Raw genomic sequence first — 20119 nt, 5'->3', positions numbered from 1 at the left:
TTTTACACAGATCCAGGATGTGGTTTGACCAGTTTAGTTTACTATTAGTATGTAAGCCCTAGGTATCTGCTGGTCACCCAGTTTTTCTCCTGTTTCGTCTTCTTTAGATGTTGTATGAGACTCTCCTATCTCACAGTTGCCCCTAGACCTGCACCACACTGGACATCTATCAACAGGGCTGTCTTTGCCTCCCACTACTGCAATCTGTCCAATGGTTCTTCTGCCCAGAATTCCTGGCTGTCTGTGATGCAGTCATTCTTCAACATGCATGAGAGATGAATAGTTAATGCAGCATCTGCACGAATGCACCTTCTTCTGTTTGCGTACCAATGCTACCATTCACAAACCAGTAATCTCATACCATTACTCATGAAAAATTTTGTATAGGACGGACTGCTAGGTCCTTCAAAAATTGTTTTAGAGACCAAACACATGACAACAATGAAGGCTCTGTAAAGAGGCATCTTCTACAAAAAAAAAACCACTTGTTCAGTGAATTCAAAGCAATCTTAAAACTCAGCACAACACACCTAAAAGGCTATTGTTAAATACACTAGAGAAATTGGAATTTTTTCAGAGTAACAAGTTTTCAACAGAAATACTAAATGAACAAATAGATTTCACTAAAAACTTATAGATACATTTCTATCATCAACCTAGACTCTTGGTAGTTGGTGCTGCAATAAAGTTTGCCACTACAGAACATTCTTTTTGTGATAAATGCCGAACCATTCTATATGTCCCCCCCCCCCCCCCCCCCCCCCCCCCCACCCTCCCAAGGCTATGCACCTCTGTGTCACTTGCCCTCATGTTTTTCTTTTTACGTTGGATGAATAACAGCCTAATCGTTCACTATACATGCAGGGTCATATGCTCATATTGGTCATGGGCCAATAAAATATTCAGAAGTTATTACCTAGTTCTTGGCACTACATGGTACGAACTGAAAACTCCCAACAACAGCACTACTGTGCCTGTTCCATGGTGTTTTCATATTATTTTAATTAAAAATTTTCATTTTATAAAACGTTTGTAGTCACAGAATTCCAAACAGTTTTAAAATATTTTTTAAGGATATCAAGATGATCCTGTTTACCAATTCAACCCACTCTCCCCTCCCTCCACAATCCACCCTTGCTCGCTCCTCTTCCCTCTTTTAATTGCTTCATGGCATTTTGCAGTTCTTGTTATTTACAGAAACACAATTTCATAGCAACAGAACCATAGAAGATTTTATAGACAATGTTTTAAATATACTAATTCTAAAGCAATTTTTCTATCCCCTTACAATTTTAATTTTTTCCCAGTTTATAGCATGCACAATTACAGCTTATGCTTTATTATATGGTTATACAATGTCTGTAGGTGTTTCCTATGAAACGATTGTAACATGTAATAGGAGTAAAAAAGAACAAGTAATGTAAGCACTGGTTTTTATATGCTGTAAGTTGTCAAAGTTAGGCTCATTAACAGAAAATTTGTCTCCTGTGCACTAGTGTCACCCAGCGGGCCCTTCCATGGTATTATTTTGAACAATTCAAAAAAACTGTTATGCATTGTTTTCTAAAAAATTACTTTTTGTAAAATGTTATAAAATGATGCCCATGAATTCTTTACTGATGAAATTGTTTTGTACGGTGTAATGATGAAAAAAGGTAGTTGTGAGCAAACAAATACATTGTGTACCACATATCTAGCACTGCCAAGTGGTTTAGTCCACATGATTTCTGATTTATTTCTTAGTAACAGGTTAGACTTGGATCTTGGTTATGAATGTTGATAAAATATAGCACATCTATTGAACAGTTTTCTGTCAAAATAAGGTAACTGGACAGGTAAAACAAAATCTACTCGCCACATGACAGCAGAAAACACACATAAAAGGTTATAATTAGATAAACCTCTGGAGCCAGTGGCACCTTCTTCAGGCAGAAGTGTTGAAGGGGAAGGAAGAGGGGTGAAGGATAAGAATTGGAGAGAGGTTTAGGAAAAAGGGGTAGATTTTGGGGAAGTCACCCAGAACCGGGATCAGATCAACCTTACGAGACAGGATAAGGAGGAAAGACTGATTGTTGGGACTGCACCAGATGAGATTTGAAAACCTGAGAACTTAAAGGTGGAATACAGGGTAATATGCAAGACAGAGATTACTGCTTAAACATCGTGGTTGGGGGGGGGGGGGGGGGGGGGCAAAAAATAGACAGGTAAGAAAATGAAAGGTGTAGAAAACTACAATGGAGTGAAGAATGGAGTAGTTACTGTAAAGAAATGCTGAGGCAGGAGAAATTAATGTAAATTAAGGGCAGGGGTGGCAAGAACCAAGGTCATGTAGTAATGCTGGTTCCCACCTGCAGAGTTCTGAAACACTGGTGTCTGGTGGAGAAGAATGGTGAAACATGCACCAAGGTCACAATTGTCATGTGGAGCACACTCTGCAACAGGATATTACGGGTTGCCAGTGTACACCCTCTGCCTACACCATTCATCCTAAATATTAATTTTGTGGTAGTCCTGTTGATGTAAAGGTCGAAACAGAGTTTCTTTACAGTTGTTATATGACGTGTGTCATTTCATAGGTTGGTCCCCCTTTGATACTATATGTTTTGCCTGTTGCACATCTGGTATAGGTGGTTGTAGGAGGGCAAGCAGGTTTTGCAGTGGGAATGCTCAAAGAGGTGGGAGTCATAACGTAGGGAGATGGGAGAGGGAGTGTAGGGTCACAAGAATACTGTGGAGATTGCAAGGGTGACCAAAAGCTGTTGCAGGTGTGATGGGTAATATTTCAGACAGAATGGATCCTATTATTGGGCATGATTTTAGGAAGTAATGGCCTTGTCAAATTAACTGATTAATACATTCAAGACCAGGATAACACTGGGTGAGCAGTGATGTGCTCCGAAGTTGTTTTTTGGAGGGAACAGCAGTACCAGGATGGGACATGATGGCCCTGCAAGTCTGCTTTTGAATTAGGTGGGGTAATTACGTCCAGTGAAGGCTGAGGTGGGAATGGTGGTGTATTGCTGTAAGGAATCTTCATCCGAAATAATAAGTTTGTCTTGAATGCCAAGGCTGTACAGGAGGGAACGTTTGCCATAGAAAGGATGGCAACTGTCAAAATTAAGAACTGTTGACTGTTAGTAGATTTCAATAAGACAGTAGTGTGTAGTTGGCCTTTGGTGAGGACGAGATCAAAATCAAGGGAAGTGGCACAGGATTCAGAATACTATCATTTGAAATTTAATTGGGAGAATTCAGAGATTCCAGGAATTTTAACAGGTCAGCCTCACCATGAGTCCATATGGTAAAGATGTCATCAATGTACCTAAACCAAACCAGGAGCTGAAGACTTATGGATCCCAGGAAAGCCCCCTCCAACTGACCGGTGAAAAGATTGTGGTAGGAAGAAGACATCCTGGTTCCCATGACTGTACCCTTGATCTGTTTGTATGTCTGTCCCTCAAATGTGAAGTAGTTGTTGGTAAGTATAAAGGTTATTAAAGGGAGTAGGAAGGATGTAATAGATTTGGAATCAGGTGAGTTTTGCCTGAGGAAATGTTCAGCAGCTGACAGACCATGTACTTTAGGGACCTTGGTACAGAGGGAGGTGGTATCAGTATTGACAAGCAAGATGCATGTTGGGAGTAGGATGGGCATAGATTTAAGACCATTTCTGTTCCTCCTAAAAATAAATATGTTAGCATACTATGCTTACTTTGATTCCATAATGTCACACACGATTTTTGTGTTGGGTAACTCATCAAGCTAAGTTAAAGTTTTCTGGATTCAAAAATGTGTAATAAGAGTTATTTGTGGTGTACTCAAGAACATCCTGTAGAAGCAAATTTAGGGAACTATTGATGCCAACTATTGCTTCCTAATATATTTATTCCTTAATGAAATTCATCTTTCAGATGTATCACTTTTCTTAAACCAACAGCTCAGTTCATGGAATCAATCCTGAAAACAAGAATAATCTTCACAAAGCTATTAAGTCACTTACTTTGGTCCAGAAATGTGTATGTTATTCCCAAACATACATTTTCAATAACCTACCGGCAACCATAAAAAGTTTAATTATGGTACAAATAAAGTTCTATTTAAATAAGCCTAAAGGAGTTATTGCTTGCCAGCTCCTAATCCATTGATGAATTGCTTAGTAGACTAATAGTTGTGTATGTGTTACAAATAATATAAAATAGTGTAATATGACTTTAGCACAAATTCAGTGCAGCAAAGTAATCATTGTAAATAAGATGTGCTGTAAATTAATTTTTCTATTTGATGATCTATGGTTACAATAACCTAAAAATTACCATATGCACTTCCTTATGCTGAGTACTTACATATTTTGTCACAAGTTATTTATTACCTTTCAAACAATAATACATTTAAGGTATTTTTCACTTAGTCAGCTTCTGTGAGGACATTCCAATTGAGATCTGTGGAAAGTACATTAGCATATTTGTTTTACTTTGTAAATATTTTTTGTGTATTTCTGTTTTTCTGGCATCTTTTACATCCTAGAGGATCTCCTCACTATAGATCTATTGGAACATAAAGTATATTTAATCCAATCTTAGGCTATGTGCAGACTCTAACACCTTCAATTTGGGCTGACTACTATTCAGTCAATGTCCTACACTCACTAGGCATGGATGCTGTATCTGCCACAGTTCATCTTTTAGGCAGCAGGTAGCATACTTTTTCCATAATAAACTCGTAGCTGTATACCACAATAAGACAGAATCTTCTCAGATGATGCAGGGAAGACCCAAATGCTTAACTTCTCCTGAATGTCTGTCAGGATTGCTCCACAGCATTCACATTCAAATGCATGTTAGCACTGCATATACCAGTATAGGGATCGTGGTCTCTGAGAAATAGGCCTATGCATGGTGCTCATTTTAACTGGACACATTGAAATATGTCAAACATCACACATCTTATCAAAAAAAAAGTTATAATTCCAATTTGTTTGTCATGGAGAGGGACATACCACATTCAATCTCCCACCCAACACATGAGTGGGAGGCGCGGGGTAACTTTGAAATCTTCGATGGGAACCACCATTTTTTGTTGCAGATTATGAGTCTATGATAAAAGCTACATATATTTTGTCTGAAGCATTTTCTTTGTTTCTCCACAGATGGTGCTGTAATAGAAGGAATGGAAGTGGGTACACAATCATAATTTATGGCAGGTTGCTAAATGGCCCTTGAATAGCCAATGGCACTTGGGACCCCACCTCCATGCTGCAAGGGTAGAACAAACCAGTATTTTATAACTTCTAATTGGAAACCCCATTCATTGCTACATATCAAACAGTTGACCATTTGGTGTGCCACTGTGGCCATGGCTTGAGGTGAATGCTACTCAGCTTTTCCAAGTACAGTAAGTACTCAAACATAGTACCACCAACTTGAATGCATTTAGTGATCTACTTTTCAAATGACCATACACAAGGCAGAAGCATATCTGCCAGAATGTCAGCACAGGTGTTTCTGATGCAGTCAATCATGTCTTCACAGCCTGTTGGCACATATTGGTACACCTTATCTCTTAGATATCCCTATAGAAAGAAATACAGAAACTTCAAGTCCAGCCGACCTAGCAGGTCAGTTAATGGGGCCATCTCTGCCAATCAACCAACCAGTGCAAACATGGTCTCATAACTCCCATGCTTCAGTTGGGTGATCCGCTGGGCAGTCATCGTGCTGAAATCACATACCTTGTTGAATGTCCAGTCAACATCCTCCACTAGTACCAGTAGTTTCTGTTCCAAATACATTTGGCATTTGCTCCCAATGAATGTGCCATTGATAAAATACGGACCTATGAGTTAATTTCCCATGATGCCACACTATATGTTAACTGACAAAGGACATTGATGGTCAGCTCACCATAACCAGTGGGAATCATCTACACTCTAGCAATGCATGTTAAGGCGGTTAATGCTACCATGGTTTGTGAACACACACTCATCAGAAAATAGTACCTCAGCTAAAAATGTGGGTGTCATTTGGATTTTGCTGACGTGCCCATTCACAAAGCACTACCCAGTTATGGAAATTGGTGCCATGAAATTCCTGATGCAGTGACACACGGTGTGGATGATACTTTTGATGATGCAGTATTGTGAAAATGCTACCTACAAACATAAAGGAATTGTAATATAATTTCTTGGTGCTTATCTGGGAGTTGTGGTGCACTGCAACTAGTACAGTTATTTCATTATCTTCTCCTGTAACACGTTTGCTTCATTTTGTTTTGCTGGTCTGCACACTGCTATCCAACATAAGTCTGTCCACAATCTTGTAAAAGAGCGAATGAGAGTGAGCTTTCTCTGGAAAGCACTTGTCATATAGGGCAGTAGCAGCCTCAACATTTCTCCTACATTCTTTGTAAATTAGGATCATTTCAATATTTTCTTCTATGCTGCAACACTCATTGGCCACTTGCACATCTTTTCTCCATATGATGGGTAAGTATGCAGGCAATAAACAATGTGCAAGTATTGTAATGTTTAGAGCCGCTATCTGTTCCATGTCCTCATGATATGTGAGCTCTGGTCACAGTGTACTGCCTGTTATGATACATTATGGTTATATGTATGGCACATTGAGTAGACCTCTCCCCAAAATTTCAGAGTAATATGATGTTGACAATGGGGTTTCCAATTGGAAGTTATAAAATACTGGCCTGTCCTGTTCTCGTACCATGGAGACAGGGTAGTACGTGCCATTGGATATTCAAGAGTCATTGAGTAGCATGTCATAAATTACAATTTTGTACCCATTTCTATTCCACCAATTACAATGCCATCAGTGGAAAAATGAAGAAATTGCTTCAGACAAAATGTATGTAGATTTTACCACAGAACTGTAATCTGCAATAAAAAACGGGGGTTCCCATTGAAGATTACGAAGTTGCCCCTGCTGCCCACTCATGTTGTAGGGTGTTGGTTTGAGTGTGGCATCATTTGATGTGGCCCACCAAGAGAAACAAATTGGAATTATAAATTTTTTATAAACATGTAGTTTTTGAGATAGTTCAATGTCTTCTGTTAATGTACATGTGACCAAGTTATCAACAGCTCAATGCAACAAATCAAACAGTTTGTCAGCAAACATTCCAATTCTTATTTTTGGGTATTATTGTATGCAAACAATTTTATTACATCTCATACTAACTTTGCTACCTGATATGGCTTTTGCTTTGGTGTTGTGGTTTCACTGTCCCCGGCACAAAGAAAAATTTCTGTGTAAGTGTAACTATTGGGTTGGTAAATCCTCTGTGTCTTATTTCTTTCTGAATAATGTATGTCACAAATGGAATTTTCTAAACTCACAACATTTTAATAGTACTGTTCTTTATAACCCGAAAAATACGATCAATAAAAGTAATACTACTGTCAATAAAGTGTACATAAACAGAGGTATTTATTATGCTTTCTAACCTTAAATAGTTGCTAACATAAAGTAAATGACGCATTCTTAAGCAGAATACAACTGTACTGGTAAACAACTGGTCACTGCATATGGACAAAGAACACTGGGGTGATCCTGAAGTTTATCGACCAGAACGTTTCATTAATGAAACTGGACTACTTAGAGAGGATGATGCATTCTTACCTTTTGGTCTGGGTGAGTTACTGTTACTAGAGAGAGTTATGGTAATATAAGTTGTGGCTCATATCTGACAGTTTTAATTTGTCTTTCAGGTCGACATCGATGTTTGGGGGAGCATTTTGCAAAATGTTGTTTATTTCAAACTTTTGCTGGAATCTTGCAGAAATTTCAACTTGTTCCTGCTGATGGTACTGACCTGAAGTCTACTGCTTTTGGGGGATTTAATCTTGCACCAAAACCTTATGACATCATTTTCAAATCTCGATAACATTGCAAAACCATACAAATGTAATTGTTTTCTTTATTGTAGTAACAACTGAAACCCAATAGATGAATACATTTTACTGAACTTATTATGAAGTTAATTACTTGTAAATAATATTTTATTAAATTATCATCTCCATGCTGCCAAACTGTTATTCCAAAAATTTTATTTGAATTTTTGAGAGGAAATAAAATGGTGGAACGTAGAGGTGAGGAGAGGAGTGTTTTCATATTGACAGTTGTTGATACATAGACTATAACTATTAACAAACAATTATATTCTAATTTAATTTCAATACCATACTTTGCAGTTTGTTCATGTGTATCATCACCCAAATAAATGTACCATTTTGTTTATGGGAGTCTCATTAACAACTGAATGATACAATAATCTGTTAGGGAAATAAACATGTGGTGATGGCTTGATTTATTCCCCACAGTCCTGTTCTTGTTTATCACAAGTTAATAAACAACAGGAAACAATCATTAGTGCACTTCGTAAGCTGCAAATTGAAACTGTTTCTAGTGAATCACTTGACTGAGTAATTTTCAGAGACATATACAGACCCAAATTAAATGGCAACAGCAACTAAGACAATGACTGTACAATACATGGCTTAAAGCTGTTGTACTGGAACATGCAACATTAACTAATCTATAACAGGGGCAGCTATTCAGGGGGCAGCGGGTGAAATGGCACTCCAGGAATACTTTTATCTTGTCACACTGTAAAAAAGTGCATTTTTCTTACCATGTTTGCTGGTTTTTGCCCCAAATGTATTTCCCTGTTCTGCACTGCATGGAACTCTCTTGTAGCAGCAGTGTATGATTCTGACCAGGGGAAGTGAAGTATGTAGCCTTTCTCAGCTCAGCCTCATGGAAGGAACCACAGACTGAGCACGTGTAGCTGCTATAGCCACCATAACATCACCTGCCTAAATTTGTGTGTGGAGAGATCATGTGGTAAAGTAGATGGAAATTTTACTCCCAGCCCCTTCCATTCCTGTGCTAACCCTGCTGGACAGCATGTTAGCTCTAAATCTCCCTGTATGGTCAAGCAGGAGGAACTCAGGCCTAATTTCATACAGGGGAACTTTTTTAGTCCTAAAAACAATCTCTCAGGTAGGGTAACACCTCCAAGCAGTGTTCAACAATCCAAACTCACACACAAATTAATTCAGCAAAACTTTCAAAGTCTTAGCAAAATAGCACAATGAGTTGGATACGACTGCAGCAATTGAGAACTCTGATGTTTTAGTTATAAGTGAACACTGGTAAACAGCTAATTAGTGTATGTAAGCAACTCTCCACAATCTTTTGCTTTGCCTACAGTAGAAAAGAGAAACACGGTTGGGTCTCTATCCTTGCATGGTAGTAACTATGATGTAACAGATGTAAGTACTTTCAGCATTGAGGGTGTAATAGAACTAGCAGCAATTAATTACAAGAGGGGGAAAGAAAACTTAATTATTATAGGCCTATACAGACCTCCACCTGGTAGCCTAGATATTTTCTTTGATGTTTGTAGCCGGCTGCTGGTGGCCGAGCAGTTCTAGGCACTTCCGTCTGAAACCGCACGACCGCTACGATCGCAGGTTCGAATCCTGCTTTGGGCATGCCTGTGTGTGATGTCCTTAGGTTAGTTAGGTTTAAGTAGTTCTAAGTTCTAGGGGACTGATGACCTGAGATGTTACGTCTCATAGTACTCAGAGCCATTTGAACCATTTTTTTGATGTTCGTAGTGACCTGCTTGTTGACATAGACAATAAACACAGCACAAAAAATGGTTGTTGTCCAATGACTCTAGCTCTAAAAGTCTAATACCAATACTAGCTCAATTTCAAGCAATATTTCTGGTAAACAGGCCCTCTAGAGAGATCAGATTAGATTAGATTCAGTTTTCATTCCATAGACCAAAACAATGAGATGATTCTTGTTGGTGTGGAACATGTCAGAAAGTATAACATAAAAACATAAAACATATGAATATAATACTTAAGAAAAGTTATTAAAAATCCAGAAGTATGTGTATCATGTCTGAAATCAGCAACTCTGATAATAAAATTAAAACAATTTGGAATATTATTAAAAGAGAAACAGGTCAACCAAGAGCACAGGAAGGCAGTGTTACCATCAAATTGAATGAAAAATTTACGAACAAAAAGTCAGAAGTTGAAAATATTTTGAATAATCATTTTCTAAATGTTGTGGATATAGTAGGATCCAGGTGTTCATTAGAAGATGCTAGGCTGTTAATGGAAGAGGCCATACCTATGCAATTTGATACAATTGAAATCTCACCCACTTCTCCTCTGAAAATAGGAAAATAATAAACTTGCTTAAAAGCAAAAACTCACATGGAATTGATGGCATTTCCAGCAAAATACTAAAAGCTTGCTCTCAACAGGTAAGTAAGATTCTCAGCCACCTGTGTAATACTCTCTGGAACAGGGCATTTTTCCCTGATAGACTGAAATATGCTATTGTTATACCTTTGCATAAAAAAGGTGATAGATCTGATGTCAACAATTACCGTCCGATCTCCCTTCTAACAGCTTTATCCAAAATTTTTGAAAACGTAATGTATTCAAGAGCAGCTTCACATATCTGTAAAAATGAAGTACTAACAAAATGTCAGTTTGGTTTCCAGAAAGGTTTTTCAACAGATAATGCCATATATGCTTTCACCAATCAAATTTTGAAAGATCTGAATAACCGAACACCACCCATTGGGACTTTTTGTGATCTCTCAAAGGCTTTATATTGTGTAAATGATGAAATTCTGCTACACAAGCTCAAGTATTGTGTCATGAGTGGGACAGTGCACAAATGGTTTAATTCGTACCTAACTGGAAGAGTGCAGAAAGTTTAAATAAGCAGTTCTCATAATATGCAAAGATCAGCACATTCCTCAAACAGGGGAACTATCAAGAATGGGGTTCCACAAGGGTCGGTCTTGGGTCATTTGTTGTTCTTAATATATATTAATGACTTGCCATTCTATATTCATGAAGAGGCAAAGTTAGTTCTCTTTGCTGATGATACAAGTATAGTAATCACACCTGACAAACAAGAATTAACTGATGAAATTGTCACTAATGTGTTTCAGAAAATTACTCAGTGGTTCCTTGTACATGGACTCTCACTGAATTTTGATAAGACACAGTACATACAGTTCCGTACAGTAAATGGTATGACGCCATTAATAAATATAGACCTTAATCAGAAGCATATAACTAAGGTAGAATATTCAAATTTTTTAGGTGTGTCCATTGATGAGAGATTAAATTGGAAGAAACACATTGATGATCTGCTGAAATGTTGAGTCCAGCTACTTATGCAATAAGGCTCATTGCAAATTTTGGTGATAAACATCTCAGCAAATTAGCTTACTACGCATATTTTCACTCATTGCTTGCATATGGCATCATATTTTGGGGTAATTCATCACTGAGGAATAAAGTATTTATTGCACAAAAGTGTGTAATCAGAATAATAGCTGGAGTCCACCCAAGATCATCCTGCAGACATTTATTTAAGGATCTAGGGATATTCACAGTAGCTTCTCAGTATATATACTCTCTTTTGAAATTTGTTATTAACAACCAAACCCAATTCAAAAGTAATAGCAGTGTGCCTAACTACAATACTAGGACAAAGGATGATCTTCACTATTCAAGATTAAATCTAACTTTGGGACAGAAAGGGGTGAATTATACTGGCACTAAAGTCTTTGGTCACTTACCAAATGGTATCAAAAGTCTGACAGATAACCAACAAGAAGAAATTAAAAGAATTTCTGAATGACAACTCCTTCTACTCCATAGAAGAATTTTTAGATATAAATTAAGGAAAAAAAAGTTGTTATATTAACTTAATTATGTTGTTAAATTAAGTTAATTATGTCATGTATTGGAAAATTTGACTCTTTCCACATCATTACGAAATATCGTATTCATGATCCATGGAACTAGTATTAATCTAATCTAATCTAATATAATATAATCTAATCTACCCTGATCATTTGTCAGGAGATTGTTGAAATAGGTGACTACAATATGGTAATCTGGAACAGTTAATAGTTACAGAATTAGCATGATGCCAGAATGACACATTGTTATGCACTATTAATGAATTTATCATACACAAAATACCTAATCTTGATTGTCATAACCAAGTGCTGACAAAACTGAAATTTAACAGACATTTTTACTTAAGCTGTCTTAACAGTCTCTGTTGAGATACGAATCTACAGAGTAGTAGGAGTTGCCGATCAACTTTATCTGAAACCAAGCTTTTAATGGTTGCTGGCAATTTATTGAAAATGTGTGTTCCCAAATACTGGACCCCTCTTTGGACCAAATGATTTTAGATATTTATGTAGATTGTTCTTATTCCTAGTATTGATACTATGTAATTGGTTGGGAATTAAAACAAATTTCATTAAGGAATACATATACTGAGAAGTAGCTGATAGAATACAAAATTCCTTGAACAGGTTTTTACACGATGTTCTTGAATTTACACCACAAATTATTTTTAACATATGCTTCTGCTCCCTAAAAACTTTTGCTCGGTTTCATGAGTTACTCCAGAATATGATCCCATATGACATAATAGAATGAAAGCAAGCAAAGCATCCAAGTTTTTTATATTTAAATATCCTACAGCTGACATCAGTCTCACTGCAAATACAGACTTGTTTAGGTACTTAAGCAATTCTGTGGTATGCCCTGCCCAACCGAATTTATTATAAAAAAATTTAACACTGTAACCTCTTCAAATAGTTCAAATGGCTCTGAGCACTATGGGACTTAACATCTGAGGTCATCAGTCTCCTAGAACTTAGAACTACTTAAACCTAACCAACCTAAGGACATCACACACATCCATGCCCGAGGCAGGATTTGAACCTGTGACCGTAGCGGTCGCACGATTACAGACTGAAGCGCCTAGGACCGCTCGGCCACACCAGTCAGCTGTAGCCTGTTCAATGTGCATGTCTTCATATATTATACACATGCTGGGAGGATATCCCTTCAGGTTCTGAGCTGCATATAGTGGGTCTCCTCAAAGTTTAATGGCAATGAATTAGCTTTAAGCCATTTATTAATGTCGGTGAAAATTTTATTAGAAGCTGTTTATAAATCTGTACTTGACTTGCTACTTATTGCAATTTTTGTATCATCTGCAAACAAAACAAACGTACCATCTAGCAATGTAACAGACAAGAGGTCATTAATCTAGACAAGGGAAAAAAATGGACCCAGGACAGAACCCTGGGGAACACCACATGTATTAATTCCCAGTCAGATGAAGACTGACTGCTTACTGCACAGGTATTTTGCAACGACACCCTTTGTTTCCTATTAGATAGGTAAGACACAAACCATTTTGCAGCATTACCATATTCTAATTTGTTTAATAACTAATATGTACCACTTTACATTCAATGCATCAATGCTAAAGCTTGCCATTTCTCACCACCATGCCATACAGGTTCTGACAGAAGCTAAAAATCTTCTGGTACACAGCAAACAGAAACAATATGTGACAAAGAGAACTGCCCTTGATGACAAATAGAGTGTTGCTGAATGTCACCTTTGGAGTCCACAAGTCTCACAACACTAGAGCACTGTGACTTGTCTGAAACTTCCGTTGCTTCATCCGCAACGCAAGCCTAAAATGAGGTTAAATCCAGAGCTGAATGTATATATTCAAAAATTTCCTCATTTATACATTCAATCACTTTGTTTTGTATAATTTTTGAAAATCCCTGGATATAGCCTGTTTCTTCTTGTTTGCTCTCAGATCTTTATTCCTATTTAGCACAAGTTTAAAAATGGTTCTGATATTTCCAGGTTTCATGGACTCTTCTGCCTCATCAGGACCTCTAATAGCTAGCTCCTGCTTTCACTTCATTGTTGTGTCTGATTTTCATCAGTCTGTGATGTTCATTAAGCAGCTCTGAATACTAAACACTTGTTTGCGTAGTTCTTTATATGAGATAAAACAACTTAGGTGACCTTTAGGTGAAGCATACCATGATAAACCTGTAGACAGATTCTTCAGATCATCGGAACCCCCAGTAGACATTATATTTTTTTCCTGTCCTTAAGAGGAAATATGGCTAGCACAATAATTTTCCTTTTGTAGATTTAGCATGTATCTACTTTTGCTACTCATACCATGAACTTTGGAATGCACATGTTCTTAACTTGTCTTTCTCCAGATGATGCAATGCCAGTGTTGAATGGTCTTTCTTGAAAGTTTCATTTTGTTCCATTACACATCTCCTTGAAAACGAAAGCTCCAACAAGAAAATAATGATGACCTCATTCAAAGGTGTTACATCAGTACTTGTAGAATATTAGGCTTCATTCATGTTTACTGCACAAGGGACAAGTAATGTAAGGGGAACTTAGAGAGACAGCACCATACTGACTATCCTCCAAGTCCATGGAAGAACACAGCAACAGGGCCATGACAGCTTGCACCACCTCTTCTGCTCCTAGTTGTGACATCATGTTACATGCCAACTGAGCATTTGCAGGTGACCTGGCAAACATTTGACATCTTCACCATATGCTTCACACCTCTGGCTACTTTAAGTTAGGGCAAAGATTTTGTGCTTTGACTTGCTTTCTAATACTGGTGGTGTAGTAGGGACAAAAATGCATAACGGTTTACCATAAAAACAATGATTGCTACAGCTACTACCACATCCTCTGATCACTGGCCGTTTGGGCATTTCTAAAAAATGAAAGTTACTAGGAGTACTACTCATCTGAGATGACATAGATACTTGAATCTGTGACTGGGACAAACTATGTCTACATGACTATTAATTTTTATTGTGTGTATAGCTCAAACTTTTATTGTTTTATCTATCACAAAACACAAAGTGGATAGTTAATGACATCTAACTCTAAATGAGTTGAAGTCAGTAGAGGGTGCACTGTCTCTATGGTAAGTAGTTTAATGAAAATAGCGCTTCCCCAATGAAATGAACTGTTTCTTCTTTTTCCAGTTTACCTTCACCTCATATATTTGTTTAAATTTGCTTCCCAGAGTGAAACACTTCTGGAAGTTATACATACTACTTTCTACTTTCCTATTTTTAGTCTGTAAGAAAATACCATGTGTACCTTTGCTTTATCTTATTGTCTCTAGAGTGAAACTCCTCTGGATGCTGTAAATAGTACATTATTATGCAACTGTCTTATGATGTTCATTAGTAAAGTGAAAAGACTGTGCTAATTTAATACAGGATTGTTACGGCTTTAGTGACCACTTGTTGAGTACATGCTCTGCCTCGGCCAATTTCTCCATCTGCCCCAACCTGCAATATCGCATACATTCTTAGATCCTCGTTTTGATTGATCATCTAGTAATTCTGATATAAAGTTTTCTTCATGTGCATGGTATGCAGTATATTCTCAGCATTGCAGGTGGTGCCCTTTCTTACTTTGCTAACCTAAGACTCTCTTTGATCTTCATTGTCAGTTTGAAAATAGTCTTTACGTCATGTTTGCACAATACGTGGCTTATTCTGTGTGTCATTCTAGGATTGTATGGCAGAAGGGCTGTACCCGACATTTCTTTTTCTGATTTGTCACTTCGGCAAGTGTTTGGCTCTATTGCACTTCTAATACAAATTATGGAGCATGCATTTCTCCTCAGAACACATTTCAGGTGTCCATTTCACATCTGAGGTGGTGCAGCTCACATATTCATCCTGCTCATGTTACGAGAGTATTAACCATGTGTCTCTTCTCGCTCAGATGGTGGTTTGGTAGTTAGTACAGGTATCCATCCATGTGTGTTGGTTTTTGATACAGGCTATGTCCCAAGCTTTCATCATGCCCTGTGACCAGCACATCTAGAAATAGTAGTTTTTTGTCTTTCATACTTCCATGATAAGTTTTATGTTGGCACAGAGGCTGTAAGTGAATGTAGAAATGTGCTTTTTACATGAAATAGCTGTCTAAAGATGAACCGGTCAGTTTGAAACAAGTAATGGCACTATTTAAATGAGTGAATAGCATTGTAAAAAGTGGATGGTTGCTGTTATCTTCTCTGTAAGAATCAACCTATAACTTAAATAACAGTTCTGTTTTCCAAGTAAATCAGCAAATAGTTTTATAACAGACACAAAAAAAAAGTTATCTTTTGAATATTTTAAAGATGTTTTATAAAATTGATTCCTACTCTTTTTAAGATAAGATTTATTTTTTTCCTGTGTCACTCCCCCCCACTGCCGCCTCCCTCCCCTCCATACCTCTTCCTCTTAGTTGCTATTCTGTTCATTGGTAACATATATGGCTTCATGTGACATTCATTTTCGTTGATTTTCAAATCTGTTTACATCTCAGTCCTTCTGTCGAAGTTATGGTATACTCTCATACAGCTGCAACAGTTTTTGTTTCTGTAATACTGGTTCAAGATTGGTCTATGCAATTACATAAAAGTTATATGGCAGCTATGGGTTCCAGTTACGTGAGACCTACACTTAGAGAAATTAAACATAGTTTTTATAGTCAGAAAATATGAACAGGATATAGATAATTAATCTATTTGAAATGTACATTTAAAAACATAGACACAAAACTAAAATTTCTGTAACTCCAGTAACATACTGTGCATATGCCTCCTTTTTTGTTGACTGAGACAGAGGTACCCAGTACTCAAATTTTCACTCTGTTGTGCAACAAAAGTCAAACATCCTAAATTGCAATGAAATAATAATGAAATGAATAGGGTAGTAGAGGCATTTTACTCTAGTGGTTATACAAATAAAAAATGTTATAATAGGTTCAAAAAAATATGTACAAGTTCTCAAGCAATTTCAGTCAAGGAACTTTAGAAAATTTTGATCAATATATATTTTATAAACAGTTTGCAAATGTATATTTCTTTGGAAATTTTAAAATGACTAAAATATAAACAACCTTATACTTCCTGTTTGAACTAACAGTGGTGTTTTCAGTTCATTAAATTGGGAAAAAGTCAAATGCTTCAACGGTTAACAGGTAACAATCAGGACAGACAATTCCACTGATTCCTGCATTGTTTCAGAAAATAGTAATGATAAGCTTTTAGGATATTATTTCCCTAAGACACGGCGCATAAAACATAATGGCAAGACTATATAGAACACTGTAATAATTATTTCCATAAGCATGAACTTTCTGGTACCCCCATTTTCAACTTTCTTTTTTGCTTAACATTTTCAAGCACTTCAGATACTTACTATACATAATATTTAAGATGGCTTCATCAGTACCTCTGTCAATATGTAACCTACTAACCACTAGCAGTATCTCCAGTTCGACAGCTGCCACCCGTTCCATACCAAGAAGTCCCTTCCATACTGCCTAGCCACCCATGGTCGTCATATCTGCAGTGATGAGAAGTCCCTCTCAGATTATACTGATGGTCTCACTGAAGCCTTCACTGACCCTAATTATCCTCCCAACCATGTACAAAAACAAATCTCCCATGCCTTATCCTTCCAGTCTGCCACCACCTCCCAAGTCCCACCGTCCAGCCAGAGGAGCATTCCCCTCAAAACTCAGTACCACCCAGGATTGGAGCAACTGAATTACATTCTCCTCCAGGGTTACAATTACCTCTCGTCGTGCCTTGAAATGAGAAATGGCCTGGCCACTATCCCTCCCACCACTCCCACAGTGGTATTCCGTCACCCACCGAGCCTACACAATTTACTTGTCCATCCTTACACAACCCCTGCTCCCAATCCCTTTCCTCATTGCTCATATGCCTGTAATAGACCTAGATGCAACACCTGTCCCACACATCCTCCCAGTACCACCTACTCCAGTTCGCTCACTAACAACACCCACCCCATCAAAGGTAGGGCTAACTGTGAAACCAGACATGTAATCTACAAGCTAAACTGCAACCACTGTGCTGCATTCTATGGAGGCATGACAACCAACAAGCTGTCTGTCCACACAAATGGCCACCGATAAACTGTGACAAAGAAGCAAGTGGACCACCCTGATCCTGAACACGCTGCCAAACGAGATATCCTTCATTTTAATGACTACTTCACTACCTGTGCCATATGGATCCTTCCCACCAGCACCAGCTTCTCTGAATTGTGCATGTGGGAACTTTCCCTGCAATACATTCTATATTCCCGTAAACTTCCTGGTCTCAACTTTCGTTAGTCACTGTCCTCACCCATTCAGCCCCTTCCCTGTTCCCATTCCAGCACTGAACAGCCGTCACACCCAGTCTTTTTATTTCTCTGCTTTCACTATTTCCTCCCTCCCCCCCCCCTCTTCCCAACCCACTGTCTAACCTGCAGTACTTCACTGTCAGCTTCCCTAATCATACTATCCCTCCCCCTCCCTGCCCCAGCCTCCTCCATACCCCACCCAGTCTCCACTCCCATCATGCACTGGTGCTGCTGATTGCAGTGCGGTTTCAGTTGTCTGAGACTGCACTCGTGTGTGTGTGTGTGTGTGTGTGTGTGTGTGTGTGTCATCTAGTGTTGACCAAGGACTCAATAGCCGAAAGCTTTAATTGTGAAAGTCTTTTTGTTGTGCCTATCTGCGACTCAGCGTCTCCACTGTATGGCGAGTAGCAACTTTCCTTTTCATAATATTGTTACATTCCATCCTGGGTGTTTCATTGTTTGATTTAATATTTAAGATTCAATTTCTGGTATAATAAATGAAAAAATAATATTAGACAGGGATATTTTAGTAACAGCATGAAACTGAATATTGATAGAAAACTTCTACAAGTAATGAATGTACATGTAGCTTAATCATATTCATTAATCTAGATCATTTTGAGATAACTGAAGAAGTATTAAAATTAGCCTATTGGCTTGTGTCTCTGGTTCTTCGGCTGACATTTGCCTGATGTTTTCCTGACATTTCACCAGCATGAGTGGTTGGCATTGTCAAAGTTTCACCATCCATTGCTGGTGGTGAACTGGAGCCAAGCTCAAACCTGCGGGCTACATGTACCTGGTGCGCCATTTTCTGAGGGCTCCTCTGTGGTTGTTTCCATTTTGGTTCTCCTCTTGCTACCTGCGATGGTTGTTTGCCACATCACGGGAAGCCAGGATCTGTTTACCTTCAGGCTTTCTTATATCTTGTTGAAGCTTTTCCTGTGTATTGTATTTCTATAGCTTCTCTGATCAAGCAGGTGTGACAGTGCTTCTCTACACCCAGAACATCCATGTTGGTGAAGTTTATTACATTGTCGTTCTCACACAGTGCATGCTCTGTCACAGTCAGTTTCTCCATTTGCCCCAACTTGCAATGTTGCTTATGTTCTTTGATCCTGGTGTTGACTGTTCATCCAGTCTTTCTGACATAAACTTTTCCACATGTGCACAGTATGCGGTATATTTCTGACATTGCAAGTGGGGACCTTTTCTACTTTGCCAATCTAAGACACTCGTTGAATTTCTGTTTCAGTTTGAAAATGGTCTTTACGCCATGTTTGCACAGTATATGGCTGATTCTGTGTGTTTCCCTGGGATTGTATGGCAGAAAGGCCATATCCGACATTTCTTTTTCTGATTTGTCACTTTGCTGAGTGTTTGGCTCTGATACCCTTCTAATATAACTTGCGGTATACCCATTGCTACTCAGAACATGTTCCAGGTGTTGCACTTCATGTCTGAGGTGGCGCAGCTCACATATTCATCCTGCTTGCATTAAGAGAGTATTAATCATGTGTCTTTTCTGGCTTGGGTGGTAGTTTGATAATTTGTGCAGGTATCAGTCCATTTGTGTCGGTTTTCGGTATACGCTGTGTCCCAGGTTTTCACCATCCCTTGTGACCAGCACATCTAAAAATGGTAGTTTTTTGTCTTTTCTACTTCCACGGTAAATTTTATGTTGGCACAGAGACTGTTCAAGTGTCTTAGGAAGTCACAGAGCTGTTCTTCACCATGGCTCCACACAACAAAAGTATCATCAGCATATCTGTACCATACCTTAGGTTTACAAGTTGTCAAGTCCAGTGCCTGTGCTTCGAAATGTTCCATGAAGAAGTTGGACACCACTGGACTAAGAGGGCTATCCATGGAAACACTTTCCAGCTGTTCATAGAAATTGCCATTCCATGTGAAGTAGTTCATAGTGAGACATGCATGAAAGAGCGTTGTGATGTCTAGCAGGAAAATGGAACTGATGTGCTCCAGAGAGCCACTGAGTGGCAGTTTCATAAACAAAGAA

The 20119-nt window shown here is 38.2% G+C and overlaps 1 protein-coding gene and 1 long non-coding RNA gene across 4 annotated transcripts in view; one reads left to right on the top strand and one right to left on the bottom strand.

The window, feature by feature from the left end:
* Positions 1-7967, top strand: part of LOC126481447 (methyl farnesoate epoxidase-like) — a 248962-nt gene extending 240995 nt beyond the window's left edge. For 2 of the 3 annotated variants that reach the window (XM_050105215.1, XM_050105213.1), the window contains exons 8-9: positions 7499-7643; positions 7721-7967. In XM_050105215.1, the coding sequence (XP_049961172.1) occupies positions 7499-7643; positions 7721-7896 (321 nt within the window). In that variant the 3' untranslated portion in view covers positions 7897-7967. The remainder of the gene's footprint in view (positions 1-7498; positions 7644-7720) is intronic. The other variant, XM_050105214.1, reaches the window with a different exon arrangement.
* Positions 1-20119, bottom strand: part of LOC126481448 (uncharacterized) — a 55873-nt gene that overhangs the window by 19847 nt on the left and 15907 nt on the right. The gene's annotated exons all lie outside the window — the stretch shown is intronic.

This window comes from Schistocerca serialis, chromosome 5 (assembly GCF_023864345.2).
Source record: "Schistocerca serialis cubense isolate TAMUIC-IGC-003099 chromosome 5, iqSchSeri2.2, whole genome shotgun sequence".
In the NCBI taxonomy this organism is placed as follows: Eukaryota; Metazoa; Arthropoda; class Insecta; order Orthoptera; family Acrididae; genus Schistocerca; species Schistocerca serialis.
The sequence above is the reverse complement of the archived record's forward strand: the minus strand, read 5'-3'. Positions and strand labels throughout refer to the sequence as shown.